Below are 16,796 nucleotides of genomic sequence, written 5' to 3' on the forward strand. Positions count from 1 at the left end.
CTCAGCATCTCCAGCGGACAGGGCACCACCAGAAGCCAGGACATGTGCAGACTTGAAATCCTCTGCTGCAAAAAGGAAAGGACCAGAAAACAAGCCTTCTCTGCTTATGCCCGGAGACTATGGCATCTCCTCACCATCTGCATCAAACTCACACACACTCTTGTACAATTCAGTAAAGAACACAAGTCCCACCTCTTCAAGGAGTCTCTCCTCCTCAACACCTAGGCCATCAGGGCACCGCCCATGCCACTTGTCTTGCTAGACACTGTCTCCCACTCTCCTCCCCTCCACTCTGTACAGCTTTAATCCTCTGTGCTCCTTTGTATCCTACCCCCACGCTATACATCTGTACTGTTGTATACCTCTTTGAGGAAGAGGAAGAAGAGGAAGAAGAGGAAGAAGAGGAAGAAGAAGAAGAAGAAGAAGAAGAAGAAGAAGAAGAAGAAGAAGAAGAAGAAGAAGAAGAAGAAGAAGAAGAAGAAGAAGAAGAAGAAGAAGAAGAGGAAGAAGAAGAGGAAGGAGAAGAAGAAGAAGAAGAAGAAGAAGAAGAAGAAGAAGAAGAAGAGGAAGAAGAAGAAGAAGAAGAAGAAGAAGAAGAAGAAGAAGAAGAAGAAGAAGAAGAAGAAGAAGAAGAAGAAGAAGAAGAAGAAGAATCCCCCCCACCGCCTCTAGCTTGGTTGGAAGTAAGGGTCTCAAACACTTTTCACATGACTGCCTAGCCTAGCAATCACCCATTGTTTCAGAGCCCAGCAAACATCTTTTGTCATCTGATTACAATGCCAAATTGTGCTCTGCTTCAATGGATAGATTAATTGGGTTTAATTGTTCACCTCATAGGAGTTCAAAGCTTGTATACCTCCCTAACACACAAGCGCATACAACCCTTGCACCGTGTTAGGTAAGGTGAATGACTCTGCAACTTGTTCATGATAGCACATATTTTAAGAAAAAAATTGATATAGAAGAACAAAACAGAATGACGTAATCAGAAAAGAAGCCTAATAGATTAACACACCACAGTGTGTCCAAGAACCTGAGTCCAGGAAATGACTAGCAATATATATAAAATGGTAATTATTGTTCTTTCTATTGATTCAAATAGTTCCAACTGATCAACCTTTACAATCTCTTCAAAAACCAAAAAGGCCTTATTCATTCCCACATGGAGTACAACTCACATTTCTCGCTAAGAAAGACCAAAAGCTTTCTCCATGTTTCAACACCAACTAAGTTCAAAGGAAACTTGTCCATTCAAAGTTGCAAACCTAAATTATCAGATAAACCTCATCAAAATGAAATAGAAAAATGAAACCACATTATCCAATGCATTAAGCAACTATCAGCAAATAAAGAAAGAAATTACCAGCATTTAGCACAGTATAAGATAAGTTATTGCCAGCAAATAAGGTGCTAAATTCTAAATTAAGCAATCATCCCCTGGCATCTGCCTGTCTCGAGCATCCCCTCAGCTTCTCTCTAACCTGGTTTGACCTGCTGGGTGCAACAGGCCTGATAGGCAGAGTTGTCACAGAAGCACCAGAACCATTAGCAACAGTGCCAGTGCTTCCGTGTCCCCACTCCCACGGAGGCACTTTGGACTCCATGGGAATGGGGACTTACACTTTCCGCCGTCTGAAATGCCAGGCCACCGTGACTTGTAATGTCCCGATGGCACCGGGATCTCAGGCAGCGGAAACAGTGTTACGGGTTCAGCGGCAACCCGCCGGTAGCACTGCCAAACTCATAATGAGGCCCATTGGAAAAAAAAATAGTAAGGACAACAAAACTTTCCATAAAATCCCAAAAAGTCTGCCATCATGTTATAAAGTCCATCTGGGTGGCTCAAAACCCTGTCATCTCATTCCGGGAAAAATAGTAGAATTTGTGGTTACATGCCAAGTCGTAGCATAATAGTAAAGCACTTTTATGCTCAAATCCCTTTCTTATTCAACAACTTTTTAATCTCCAGGAAAGCCCTTTTTTACCAGAAAGACTCTCACGGCTGGGATGAGGAATGAGCAATATGGAATGAACCTCCATTACAATGTCATAAAGCATATTTTACCTCAAAAGTGACACCTCCCACCTGCAGAACTCAAGATCAGCCGATCCGGAAAGAACGGTGGTGGCGGATTTACCACCAACGTTCTTTTCGGACCGGCTGACTTGTAATGAGGCCCATTGTGTGGGGAGTCTTTACACACACCTACTTATTGTGCTTGCATCCGCAACATGCTTCGAGAATCAACCAGAAAACAGTCTCTTCCAATACTGAAAGATCAGTACCTCATCTCAAATTGTTCAAAATATCAACCTCACATTTAGAATACCAAATTGCAGTTGAAGTAAAGCCTCTGACCTCTGGATTAGACTGTATTAGACTGCCGAAACAAAATCCTCTGACTCACTGCACTTAGCTGTCTCAATGAGAGTCTGATTACGAAATGATCAAAATCACAATGATTTGCTGCCAAAATGAAAGACTGCTGCTACAAGCTTCTGTATTTAGCTTCCATGATAGCGTTTCATATGTAGAGTGATTGAAAAGTCAAGGTGGATGTTGAAGTCACTCAGGAGGAGGAGTTTAGGAAAGGGGAAGATAGGGTACAGGGGCCTGTAGATAGTGGCAATGGTCAGAGAGGAAGTAGGCGAAAATACCAAGCTTGCATGCCAGGACTTCAAAAGAAGAATAGGGCTGGGTGGGTATGAAGGAAGAAGGGACCCACTCAGGGAAGATCAAGGCTACTCCACCGCCAGCATGGTAGTGACAAGGCTTAGAGATGATCTTGTAGCCAACAGGGAGAAGGGAGTCAAATGTAGTCACTGAGCTGGCATTGAACCATGTCTCAGTGAGAGCGAGGATGTCGAGATCAAAGTCTTCAAGGAGAAGGCAGATGCAGGCACCGGTCAAAGAGGAGAAGGTTGGTTTGCAGACCCTGAGCCATGATAGTTCCATTACAATAGACATTCATGATGCACCTGGATGATGAGAAGCCCGTCAAGAGTGCTTCTCATCTAGTGCCTCCATTATTGGGCGAGGAAGAGAAAGGGCGAGAGTGGAAATGAGGTGAGGAGTCTAGAGGTCTGGCAAGAGGACAGAAAAGAGGATATCAGTTGCAATCAGTATAGTGTCAGTGATAGGTAGATCAAGATTAGAAGACAGGATATTTCTTTTGAACTTTTTTCTTCCAGACCACGTGAGAGAGAGAGGATATCTGATAGAATAGCAGTTAGAATAGATGGGATCGATTGAGAATACCATATGTATGGGAGTAAAGGGATAGAAGAGAGAACTGCACAGGCATGACACAACACACCAGTTGGCCTAGCAGCCGAACATGGAAGGTGGATAACCAACAGGAAGTCTTCTGCTGGAACAGGAGGATGCCTAAACCAGAAGGCAACAGTTGAGGAAGGATGGAACATCAAGACAGTAGGCAGTGGCAGGTAAATATGTGGCATCAAATGAAAGACAGGCTGAAGGTCAGCAGAGAAGAAAATGGGTGAAGATGATGGTCATCATATGATGATGAATGAGAGGGTCATAAGTGGGCCCAATGTTGCAGAGAATCTCCAGACAGATCTTGAATGCTGACTCCAGCTTTTCAGAAATGTAAACAACAATGCACCAGCTCTAATTTCATGAGATGTGACTCACTGTAACATACTCTGCCATCCTTTCATAGGCGTTCCAGAGTCATCACTGGATGGGCTGCTGCAATGACTGAGAGGGACCTTGCGTACATGGCTCCAGACCAGAGTGACAGGTTCAAGGGGAGTGCTGGGGATCCAAAGCTTCCTTTGTGATCAAGCTGCTGGAGCGGGATCCCAAAGCCGGTCTCCAAAAGGCCAGTGATGACCTGTGGGATCCCTAGTGCCGTAGCCTCGCCTTGGGAAAACCTTTGTAGCGAACGTGGAAGAGGGCGGAAGAAGTGGAATCCCCCTTGTCTTTGATAGTCAAGTTCAGCTAGGATCTGTGAGTGTTTTATCAATTGTAGGTACTATGTAAAATGTAGGTATTGTAGGTTATTGTACATTTTCTTTGTATCAGAAAGTCTGCTTCCTTTTTTCATATCCAGCCTTCATTAAGTGGCTTTCTCTTTGATGATACCTAGTAGTGCTGGCATCGTATCTTGTTTTAACTTAATGTAACTAGAGTCATCCCCTAATTGACATTGGCATTCCTGGATATAATCTGATTTATTCAGAACCACAATAGCCTCCCTGTCCCCCTTTGTCTGTTCTTTTGATCACGATATCGGGATTCTTACCCAATTTCTGGAGGGTTTCTAGTTCTTTGCGGTTAGTATGTTGCCATGTTTTAGATTTTTATTGTTCTAAATGTGATATATCCTGTTGTGCCTTTTTTCAAAGAGTAAGGATTCTTTGGAGAAAGTATGGGGAGGTGAATAGAGTGTGGATGGATTTCAAAGCCTGTTGTTTCTTTCATTATTAGCATTGTCAACATTACTGAAATATTCTTTTCATCTGATCTTTATGGCAAATTAAAACAACTCTGCTCTAAATCTAAATGTGTCATTTTGATGTGTGTCCACACACAAACCCTAGTCCATTGAAAAATACTCTTTCTTCATCTAGTGTAATGATTTGATCTGCTTTACTCCGCATTACTCATTGGCTGTCAACTCCTGTCTGGTGGAACCCTGCTCTAAACAACCTTGTCTTTGGCATTGTCTAGATCACCATGATCTGGCTCCTTGAGTATTGTTTCCCCTTGTGCTAGGATTTGATTGTGCTGTTAGTCCTACATATTCATCATTTCCTATGGTACTGCTGCCATCACTTGAGCTATATGATGTGTTAGTAAAACATACTCTACGATTTGATCTGAATTGTGTTTGAGCTTGGCCCTTTTCTCCAAAATCCCATCCATCAACATTATATGGGAAACTTTGTTCATGATAGGTCCTGTTTGAACCTTTGGATTCTGCCATTGGTAGTTTGGACTTTAAATCAATCTATCTCTTTATTTAGAAGATCAAATGTGTCTTTGAGCATTTCTATAGGAACAGTTTTTTTGATGTCCTCTTCTAGTTTTTGTAAATTGATTTCAATTTTCTCAGATACCTCCTTGGCTGTGTTGATGATTAAAATTAGACAGACTTTCCTGCAGTTGTTGGCAATTTAACTCCATTTCATTTTGAATTGATCATTGTACAATTAAACCTTGCGGTAAGGCTTTACCTTTCAAATATTCAAGCACGATCCCTCCATGAAGTTCAGTTTGAATTAGGCATTTTTGTCCAAATCATCATTGGTTTTACTCCAGTTATCCAAGGTTAATTTCCCAAAAGAGATATTTTTGTCATTAGTTCTCAGATGCAGTTGTCACTGTAAGCTAGGCATTTCTCTGTTATCCTGTCCAGTATTATTTGGCAATCTTAGAAAAAAATGTGAAGTAAGGTTTGTAAGGTTTGTAGATTTTTATAAACTCGTCTTGAGACCCCTTGAGCCTCTAAAACACCTGCTAAACCTGATAAGACTCTAGGTAATGTTCCAACACATCCTGGCAACTGTTCTACACAGAAACATACAAGTGCATGTCCTAGCCAAAGTATTTCTCCATGGGCTATGGGTTATCCAAGAGTTTGAACTATGGAGGTACTGAGTAGCATCTACACATCGGAAACTCAGCAAACAAGTCTGCAACTCATTTAAGAGTTTGCCAGTGGAAACTCTAATGGAAGACTTCGCTAACCTCCAGATCTCATGGGTTGATCTACCTAAGATGAATCGGGACTGCGACTCGCTTCTCCAAGAACTCAACACCACCCTCGCAACCAACGTCAACTGAAATGACCTTGTGAAACATTGCATCCTCAAGCCTAAAACTAAGGCATCAAGGTACAATGAGACCTCAACCTCAACAAAAGAACCATCAATAAATGAGAAAAGACTGGGCAACAATCCTTCAGTAGATCCAACCTTGCCCTGCTCATGGAGCTCTATGCCAAATACAGCCAACTATTCCCCTCTCCATCTGCCAAAACCAACAACTACCAGAATACCATAGCCAATGACAACAGCCAAGCCCTTTTCAATGCCATCAACACTGCTTCAACACACTCCTCCTGCACTGCACTACATGGAAAGGTCCAACACCATCAACTCTTTATTCGTCTGCCACCACATATATACCAACTTTGAAGACACTCACCATGGACGACTTGAGTGCTACTTTAGCATTCTTAATTGCCATTTTGTATGAGGATGACATCACCCCTGCCTTCAAGCACAAGAATCTACTGACAATCATCATCCGATTTCTCACTCAAGGCAACTTCGTGTTGACAATCAAGACAAGAGAAATCCTGCTGTTTCTCAAGAAACCAACATTGGACCCCCAATGGCCTCAGCAACTACCACCCCATACCCATCATCCCATTTTAGGTAAGTTCCTTGGCATAGAACAACTATTTCAACACATCAACACCAACAACCTTGTTCAGTCACTCATCCAATCTAGCTTCAGATAAAGATGCAGCACCAAATGGTTAATGGGTACCATCAAAGTAATTGATGAGGCCCTTTACATTCTCAGTGAAGGCCATCCTTGATTCCTGGTTCTTCTTAACCTCTCAGCTGTGTTCAACACAGTAGATAACTAGACACTCACCAACATTCTACATTGCCACATGGGGACCATTGATCTCATAATCAGCTAGTTCAAATCCTACTTTGCAAACCACCACAAATTCATCCAAATGGATTCTTCAAGTTATCAAATTCTACCCATCACCTTGGAGTCCAGTAAGATTCCAACCACTACTCCTTGAGCTTCAACCTTTGCTCAGTACCGCTCTGAACTTTCGTGGCTCCACACAACATCCCCATCCACCAATACACAGATGAAATGCAGCTCTACTTCAAGATATCCTTCATCAAACACATCCACAGCTCAATGCTTTCATGACATTGTTCCAGCCCTGGATGTCAAGTGCCTAAATGAAGCACAATTTGTCCAACACAGGGGACCAAACACACTGACCTACCCTGAAATCTGTCCTACATGCTGCAGCATGACTCATCAAAGACCACCTCACCCCGAGATCTGCAAACTGCACTGGCTGCCTCTGCAAGACTGTATTATCTTCATATCTTGCTGCATCGCCTATAAGGCTGTCACAGTCAAGTTCCCAAGCTACCTCACTGAATAACTCAGCATCTCTGGAGGCCTATGGTCCACTAGAAGCAAGGGATTGTGCATCCTTGAACACCACCAGAGAAGACATCCATTCTCTGCTCAAGTTCCCAGACTTTGAAAGCTCCTCCCCATCAACAGCAGACTCACCCCCTCACTTCTAAATTTCAGAAAGGCACGCAATACCTTCCTCTTTAAGAATATCTCCTCATTAACACCTATACCTGCACCTCCTCCTTTCTCCACCTAACCTGGCACTGGGTGATCTTGTGGTTGCTGTCAAATTGCCCACCCTTCCCTTCACCCATTGTTAGCTCCCTGCTCCCTTGTAATAATCCATTGTGATATGCTTCCCTTGTTATGTATGTCCCCCTATGACTAGTAAAGCGCTCTGTTGCTTTCTGAAGCTTGGTCCACATTCATTCAATAAATATAATAATAATAATAATAATAATAATAATAATAATAATAATAATAATAATAATAATAATAATAATAATAATAATAATAAGGAAAGTGAAAATAGAAGAGAAGAGAGATGTGAAGAGGGACACAAAGCCTGTGGCTGCTTTTAGCTTATTCACATTGATCTGTCATGGCCATACTTGTTATTATGCCCAGTCCCACCCACTACCGTCCCACCCACATCACATACCCTTGGGATAGCTATGAAACTAGCTATGTGCTTTCCAAGCAGCCTTCTGAACGGTAATGGCATAATTGTGGCCATAGACATGCTATATTAGCTCGTGGTATAATAAGCACTATTTGTGCCCTTGCCTCTGTTACTTGGATTGAATTCCCTTTCAAATTATTAACAGTTTGGGATTGTCTATAGGTATTAGATAACAATTGCCACGCATGGTCATAATATGCTCTTATACTATCATTTCCCAGATTTCATGGCCAGGTTGTTTCATTATGGCAGTGCCTGGAAAATACATCACAAGCCTACACAAGAGCCAAAACTGGTGGTTTGCCAATGCGTGTTAACATCTATACTGAGCCCAATTAATTTTCATTAATGTTCAACCCCAGATTCAACCACAAGGGGGCAGGGGCAGCTTCCCAGCCCGTGCCCCTGCACTCTGGAATGACCTCCCTGGCCACCAGGGGTGGACCGGGAACCGAAAGAGGCACTGGAAATATTGTTCAAAGTGGCCCCATATTACAAGTTTTCAGCAGCCCCAACCATTTTCCTATGAGAACATTTGGAAATAAAAAAGATTACCACACAAAATAGGCCCAGGGTTCAGAGGCCTGTCGGGAAATCTCCAAAGGTCCCTATTGGCCAGTCCAACCCTGCTGGCCACCTCTGTGAATAAACATCCTACATCAGCTTAAGGAAAAAGCTCAAAACCTACCTCTTCAACTCAGGCTCCTTCCCCAACACCCCCCCCACCCCTTGTGTCTGCTCCCTCTCTCCCTTTTACTCCTGTCTTACTGTAACTAGCGCCCTGATGCCCTCTGGTTTAGAACGCTTATAAAATGCCTAAATAAATAAATAAACTGTTGCCCTTCAACTGACATTCCAAAACAAGTATATTTGCATACACGGCTGATGTTAGAAAACATATATACATTCCTACCTCTGTGCTCCCTGAAGCCCATAGTACTGCGCTGTCATTGATGGTAAGGGTCTTCCCTGGGGCAGCGTTGGAGTCATAACTGCCCACCTTCACATGTCTGATGGTTCCCTCGGAATCGGCCTGCCAATTTACAATGTCGTACAATGCTCGAGGGTTGCCATGCTTATCAAAGAATGTCCCAGTGTCTTCACTCCGTAGCCGCATATTCTTTATGTAGTGGAGGAGCTGGTGGAAGAGAGAAGCTGGCCAGATTAAGAAACGTACTGAGTTGCCTGCACTTCCAGCTGCACCTCTTTCATTCCTGCCACAATGACTCTGCACACCTAGATACCATGAAGGAATGTAACGTTGCAACTCCAATTGGCCATTGTTGTAACTTTTCCCATAGCTGGACATTATTTCAGGGTTTGACGTTCACATTATTCATCATGGTAAATTCAATGTGCCAATATTTACATGTGTAATAGCCCGCAACTCTGCAATATGTGTCTTCTGATTTGAAAGGAATGTTCTCAAGCATCTTCAAATTTCAGAACAGCAGCTTCACCTTGATACCAGATGACTTTGTTAATCTACTTAGACCAATATCTATACATTTCTCAATCTGATGTACACCGGAGTGGAGAACTGGTGCTGGCAATCTCAAAGTGTACGTTTCGGATGTCCATTGCATGAGAGATTCATCCTCCAGCATAAGGAGGTCTCCCAGGCATTTCCATTATTTCAGCAGCGACCAGTACTTACCTTTGAACATCTGGGAGAAATGGGGAATTACCTTCAAGAGCCTCCATTTTAGCTGCTATAACGCTGTGCTCCAGGCAGTCTGAGTTTCATTGTAGGTGGAAAGCCTCAACAGTAGTTGTCAGTGAGATGTGTAACATTTGACAACTCATGATGCACAGAAACAAACAGGTTTGGCTTCGTTGAGTGTATGGCGACGACGTATAATGATGATGTGCCTGGCTGGGTTGAAGCTTATGAACGGGCTTCAAACAGTTGTTAAGGCATGAGTTGTAAAGAGGGAGCTGAGTTTTTAATGTGAATTCTTCGCCTTTTTGAATAGTTCTCGTTTTTTACTATTGGTTTGTTGCTTTTGTTTTTTCACACCAGCAAACTAACTTACCAGCTGAAAGTAGTACTTCTATCATCCCCCTGGCAACGTACACTGTTTTTGTTTTTGCAAGCAACATACTTATTTTAATTTTAATCATCCCTTAATGCATTTTGCAGAGAGGATCAGGGTCAGACCTTTTAATGGCAAAGTATAACCATATGACATGTGCTCTACCCTTTCCAACAAACATCCTCTGTAAAGCACCCCCACCTGCTCCTGCTGCAACTCAACCTGTCCAGACATCATGGGTCTCAGTGAAAAATGTGGTGGTAATTCGGTTGTAAAATCAGTTACTGTTATGGCCACTCAGTTGTGTGTATTTACCGTGGGATTAGGAGTGGTGGCAAGACAGTGTTAATACCAATTTTTTGGAGTTCGCAGGACTCCATAGGTATTTTGGCAGAATACTGTGAACCGCAATTCCATTAGTGTAATTCCACTGATTTTTGGCAGTGCAGTAAAAACAGCCTTAATTCTAATACCACCAGAAAATGTGGAAGTAACGGAATTATGACCACTTTTTTACCACACTTCCAAACTCATAATGTGGCTCATCATGTCTTCCATGATGTTTCAGTGTGTGATGTTCTTTAGTAATACAGATCACTGGGATTTAAAGGAAGACATGCTTTGCAATGACACACGATCACGTGCAAAATGTGCAAACTTGAACTGTCCCTGAAAAGTGGACTGTGCCAAAAGTGACATTTTGCTGAAAGTGTATAGTTCTGCAAACATTTAACAATCAAGTAACATCTCACTTGTTCACTAATTATTCTGCAGGAGCCTCTGTTCACTAGCTCAGCAAAAGGACATGCTGACCAGGTAAAGCAAGAATCAGAGAAGTGCAGAGGTGAGGATCTGCTACGGGATCAAGCCTGTAGGCTCCATATCGGTGCCATTCAAGGGAGGCAAGCATGACGATAAATCATGGGAGCTAACAAAGATACTAAGGTTAATTACAGGATTGCAGTTCATGAATCAGGATTAATTGAAATGAAGGTCATTAAAGATTTGTAAGGATACGTTTGGGGATTTTATTGACAGTATGCAGTATGGAAATGCTGTCAGGCACTGTTTTCCAAACTGCAGGCATTATTTTTAAAAGCATTTACAGGGTAATTCATAGAATTTCGCAGAAAAGTGTCGCAAGCGGCTGGCGCAGAGTGTCCGCGTGCGATTAACTGCGCCAGGCACGTGCGCTAAAACCGATTTCCGCGCACAGCGTATTCATGGATTTCATGCTCCCAAACCAGCCGTGGCGCAGAGTATCGCAGCGACCCTGCAGCAGCGCCAGTAACGCCCCCAAGAACGCCCTTGCGCAAGGAAAAGCCATCAAAATCGCTAAATCATCGCAAAGGGCTGCGCTAACCCTGGACCAGTTTACAGGGCAGCCAAACAAGGAACGCAAAGCGGGTAACGTGCATATCAGGGGTACACGTGAAGTCATACACGCGATTAGCCAGGGTACGTGTATTACAGGGGTACGCAGGAATTATCACACGCGATTTGGCTGGGTACGTATATTACAGGGGTGCGCGGGAATTATCACACGCGATTTGGCTGGGTACGTGTATTCCAGGGGTGCGCGGGAATTATCACACGCGATTTGGCTGGGTAGGTGTATTACAGGGGTACACGGGAAGTTCTACACGCGATTCGGCTGGGTACGTGTATTACAGGGGTGCGCGGGAATTCTCACATGCGATTTGGCCAGGTACGTGTATTACAGGGGTGCGTGGGAATTATCACATGCGATTTGGCTGGGTAGGTGTATTACAGGGGTGCGTGGGAAGTTCTACACGCGATTGGCCAGGGTACGTGTATTACAGGGGTACACGGGAAGTTCTACACGCGATTCGGCTGGGTACGTGTATTACAGGGGTGCGCGGGAATTTTCACATGCGATTTGGCCAGGTACGTGTATTACAGGGGTGCGTGGGAATTATCACACGCGATTTGGCTTGGTACGTGTATTACAGGGGTGTGCGGGAATTATCACACGCAATTAGGCTGGGTGGGTCCTCACAGGTGTTCCCTGTACACCCTCCACAGCCCCTGCAGGCAGCCCACAAAACAGGGGACTACCCTGCACACCTGCTCATGTCCCCCTGCACCCCCACCCCCCAGCAGTGCAGGGGCAGCCTCCACCAGGCCCCCACTCATGTCACCCACCACCCCCACCCCTCAGCCACCAGGGTCACCCTCCACCAGGCCCCCACTCATGTCTCCCACCACCCCCACCCCCCAGCAGTGCAGGGGCAGCCTCCACCAGGCCCCCACTCATGTCCCCTATCACCCCCACCCCCCCGCCACCAGGGGCACCCTCCACCAGGCCCCCACTCATGTCTCCCACCACCCCCACCCCCCAGCAGTGCAGGGGCAGCCTCCACCAGGCCCCCACTCATGTCACCCACCACCCCCACCCCCCCGCCACCAGGGGCAGCCTCCACCAGGCCCCCACTCATGTCTCCCACCACCCCCACCCCCCAGCAGTGCAGGGGCAGCCTCCACCAGGCCCCCACTCATGTCTTCCACCACCCCCACCCCCCAGCAGTGCAGGGGCAGCCTCCACCAGGCCCCCACTCATGTCCCCTATCATCCCCACCCCCCCGCCACCAGGGGCACCCTCCACCAGGCCCCCACTCATGTCTCCCACCACCCCCACCCCCCAGCAGTGCAGGGGCAGCCTCCACCAGGCCCCCACTCATGTCACCCACCACCCCCACCCCCCAGCCACCAGGGGCACCCTCCACCAGGCCCCCACTCATGTCTCCCACCACCCCCACTCCCCAGCAGTGCAGGGGCACCCTCCACCAGGCCCCCACTCATGTCTCCCACCACCCCCACCCCCCAGCAGTGCAGGGGCAGCCTCCACCAGGCCCCCAGTCATGTCTCCCACCACCCCCACCCCCCAGCCACCAGGGTCACCCTCCACCAGGCCCCCACTCATGTCTCCCACCACCCCCACCCCCCAGCAGTGCAGGGGCAGCCTCCACCAGGCCCCCACTCATGTCCCCTATCACCCCCACCCCCCCGCCACCAGGGGCACCCTCCACCAGGCCCCCACTCATGTCTCCCACCACCCCCACCCCCCAGCCACCAGGGTCACCCTCCACCAGGCCCCCACTCATGTCTCCCACCACCCCACCCCCCAGCAGTGCAGGGGCAGCCTCCACCAGGCCCCCACTCATGTCACCCACCACCCCCACCCCCCAGCCACCAGGGGCACCCTCCACCAGGCCCCCACTCATGTCTCCCACCACCCCCACCCCCCAGCAGTGCAGGTGCACCCTCCACCAGGAGCAGTGCAGGGGCAGCCTCCACCAGGCCCCCACTCATGTCCCCTATCACCCCCACCCCCCAGCAGTGCAGGGGCACCCTCCACCAGGCCCCCACTCATGTCTCCCACCACCCCCACCCCCCAGCAGTGCAGGGGCAGCCTCCACCAGGCCCCCACTCATGTCTCCCACCACCCCCACCCCCCAGCAGTGCAGGGGCAGCCTCCACCAGGACCCCACTCATGTCTCCCACCACCCCCACCCCCCAGCAGTGCAGGGGCACCCTCCACCAGGCCCCCACTCATGTCTCCCACCACCCCAACCCCCCAGCAGTGCAGGGGCAGCCTCCACCAGGCCCCCACACATGTCACCCACCACCCCCACCCCCCAGCCACCAGGGGCACCCTCCACCAGGCCCCCACTCATGTCTCCCACCACCCCCACCCCCCAGCAGTGCAGGGGCACCCTCCACCAGGCCCCCACTCATGTCTCCCACCCCCCCCACCCCCCAGCAGTGCAGGGGCACCCTCCACCAGGCCCCCACTCATGTCTCCCACCACCCCCACCCCCCAGCAGTGCAGGGGCAGCCTCCACCAGGCCCCCACTCATGTCACCCACCACCCCCACCCCCCAGCCACCAGGGGCACCCTCCACCAGGCCCCCACTCATGTCTCCCACCACCCCCACCCCCCAGCAGTGCAGGGGCAGCCTCCACCAGGCCCCCACTCATGTCTCCCACCACCCCCACCCCCCAGCCACCAGGGTCACCCTCCACCAGGCCCCCACTCATGTCTCCCACCACCCCCACCCCCCAGCAGTGCAGGGGCAGCCTCCACTTGGCCCCCACTCATGTCTCCCACCACCCCCACCCCCCAGAAGTGCAGGGGCAGCCTCCACCAGGCCCCCACTCATGTCTCCCACCACCCCCACCCCCCAGCCACCAGGGTCACCCTCCACCAGGCCCCCACTCATGTCTCCCACCACCCCCACCCCCCAGCAGTGCAGGGGCAGCCTCCACCAGGCCCCCACTCATGTCTCCCACCACCCCCACCCCCCAGCCACCAGGGTCACCCTCCACCAGGCCCCCACTCATGTCTCCCACCACCCCCACCCCCCAGCAGTGCAGGGGCACCCTCCACCAGGCCCCCACTCATGTTTCCCACCACCCCCACCCCCCAGCAGTGCAGGGGCAGCCTCCACCAGGCCCCCACTCATGTCTCCCACCACCCCCACCCCCCAGCAGTGCAGGGGCAGCCTCCACCAGGCCCCCACTCATGTCTCCCACCACCCCCACCCCCTAGCAGTGCAGGGGCACCCTCCACCAGGCCCCCACTCATGTCTCCCACCACCCCCACCCCCCAGCAGTGCAGGGGCACCCTCCACCAGGCCCCCACTCATGTCTCCCACCACCCCCACCCCCCAGCAGTGCAGGGGCAGCCTCCACCAGGCCCCCACTCATGTCACCCACCACCCCCACCCCCCAGCCACCAGGGGCACCCTCCACCAGGCCCCCACTCATGTCTCCCACCACCCCCACCCCCCAGCAGTGCAGGGGCAGCCTCCACCAGGCCCCCACTCATGTCTCCCACCACCCCCACCCCCCAGCCACCAGGGTCACCCTCCACCAGGCCCCCACTCATGTCTCCCACCACCCCCACCCCCCAGCAGTGCAGGGGCAGCCTCCACCAGGCCCCCACTCATGTCCCCTATCACCCCCACCCCCCCGCCACCAGGGGCACCCTCCACCAGGCCCCCACTCATGTCTCCCACCACCCCCACCCCCCAGCCACCAGGGTCACCCTCCACCAGGCCCCCACTCATGTCTCCCACCACCCCCACCCCCCAGCAGTGCAGGGGCAGCCTCCACCAGGCCCCCACTCATGTCTCCCACCACCCCCACCCCCCAGCCACCAGGGGCACCCTCCACCAGGCCCCCACTCATGTCTCCCACCACCCCCACCCCCCAGCAGTGCAGGTGCACCCTCCACCAGGCCCCCACTCAAGTCTCCCACCACCCCCACCCCCCAGCAGTGCAGGGGCAGCCTCCACCAGGCCCCCACTCATGTCTCCCACCACCCCCACCCCCCTGCCACCATGTGCAGCCCCCACCAGGTCCTCACAATGTGCGTAATGGTCAGCCTCCACAGCCAAAAAGCCCTACCAAGTAACCCATTCACCCACATGGAAATGGAAATCACATGTTACACCCCCAATGTTCATGAAGCAAATGAACCCATGTCCGTCACACACATATTTTCCAATTGGATGGGAAAACACACAACATGACATGCATGAAACCAATGAGATGAAACCACACAGTGAACAATGTAAAAAAAAATGTATTAGAAAAAAATACGAATGCTAAAGAAAGAAAACTAACTACAATGTAAATGTGAAAAAAGAAGCTGCATGTCCGCATAAAAACACAAAACTAGAAAATCTAATCCAAAAAATTTTGTCCAAAGTGAAATGTCAAAACTCTCCGTGCAACAAAGAACTATGTACAAAAATAACAAGGGTCCATCATCACAACAGAACTAAGGAAACCTCCTAAAAAACCTACCTAAATATCAACTATATACAAAAAGTGGAGCAGTGTCCGTCGACTCCAAATCATAAGAAAAAACAAAGGAAACCTAAAACTAAAGAACTATATACAAAGGCGGCGGGCAAGTCCAGCAGCTCACTCTGTGGTGTTCTGGGCCAGGGCATCATCGAACTCCTGTTCGATGTCCCGGAGGCGGTCCAGTTCCATGGCCCCGAGGGTCCGCAGGGACGACGCCGTGTCCTCCTCCAACCCCCTGCGGATTGCCTCGAGGCACTCGGCCCGCCTCAGGGCCTTCCGCATGGAGTTCTCCGCCCTGACCATTGTGAGCCGCGCCTCTTCCGCCCGCCGCCGCTCCGCACCTATGGCGTGGCCCAACCGCTGCCACACGGAAGACACTCTCTGTCCTGGGTCCTCCTGCCCTCCGGCCGATGCCTGCCCCTCCGATGTCGAAGACCCCGAGCCTTCATGGCTCCCACTATCTTGCTGCTGCTGCTGCTCTGCCTCTGCCCGTGCACTGCCTCCTGCTGCCTGCACATCCTCCGCCGGCTGGGGTGCAGTTGTTGATGTGGCCACCCCTGCTGGACGTCCGACTCCCGACTGTGGCAGGGATGCCTCCTCCACCAGCCTGGCCGCACTGTCAGAGGCAGCTCCACAGGGCACCCAGGTGACTGATGGGTGGGAAGATGGCACAGAGGACGACTGGCGCGTAGGGGGTCCAGTTGAGGAGGGGGTCGGAACAAGCCCCATCAGACGGAGGAATCCGGTCTGGGTGACCTGTCCCAGCAGGCTGACGTGGTCAACGAGCCATTCGAGATGACGTGCAGTCTCTCCATGAAAAGACTGCAGGTCACCTTGCATGGCCCGTTGACGCAACGCCACACCAGCCAGGACAGGCTCAACCCGGACCTGGATAGCCACGTCCGCAGGCAGAGGAAGGCCAGTTGACGTCAGCTCATCCCCTGCCTGAAAACGGGTCTGGACGTAGGCATCCCTGCTGGTGCAAGATGATGCAGGGACAGGATCGGGGACAGGATTGCACACAGGCACCTCCGCGGCCGCCTGTGCTGCCTCCTGTCCCTGGTCCTGCACTGCACCACTAGCA

At 50.1% G+C, this 16,796-nt stretch overlaps 1 protein-coding gene across 1 annotated transcript in view; it reads right to left on the minus strand.

Annotated features, from left to right (window-relative positions):
• The window catches only part of LOC138465092 (extracellular calcium-sensing receptor-like), a 72,691-nt gene that overhangs the window by 11,824 nt on the left and 44,071 nt on the right, over positions 1-16,796 (minus strand). Inside the window, exon 4 of the mRNA XM_069607220.1 lies at positions 8,752-8,976. Within this exon, the coding sequence (XP_069463321.1) occupies positions 8,752-8,976 (225 nt within the window). The remainder of the gene's footprint in view (positions 1-8,751; positions 8,977-16,796) is intronic.

Source organism: Ambystoma mexicanum, chromosome 1p (assembly GCF_040938575.1).
Source record: "Ambystoma mexicanum isolate Mex_15411 chromosome 1p, UKY_AmexF1_1, whole genome shotgun sequence".
In the NCBI taxonomy this organism is placed as follows: domain Eukaryota; kingdom Metazoa; phylum Chordata; class Amphibia; order Caudata; family Ambystomatidae; genus Ambystoma; species Ambystoma mexicanum.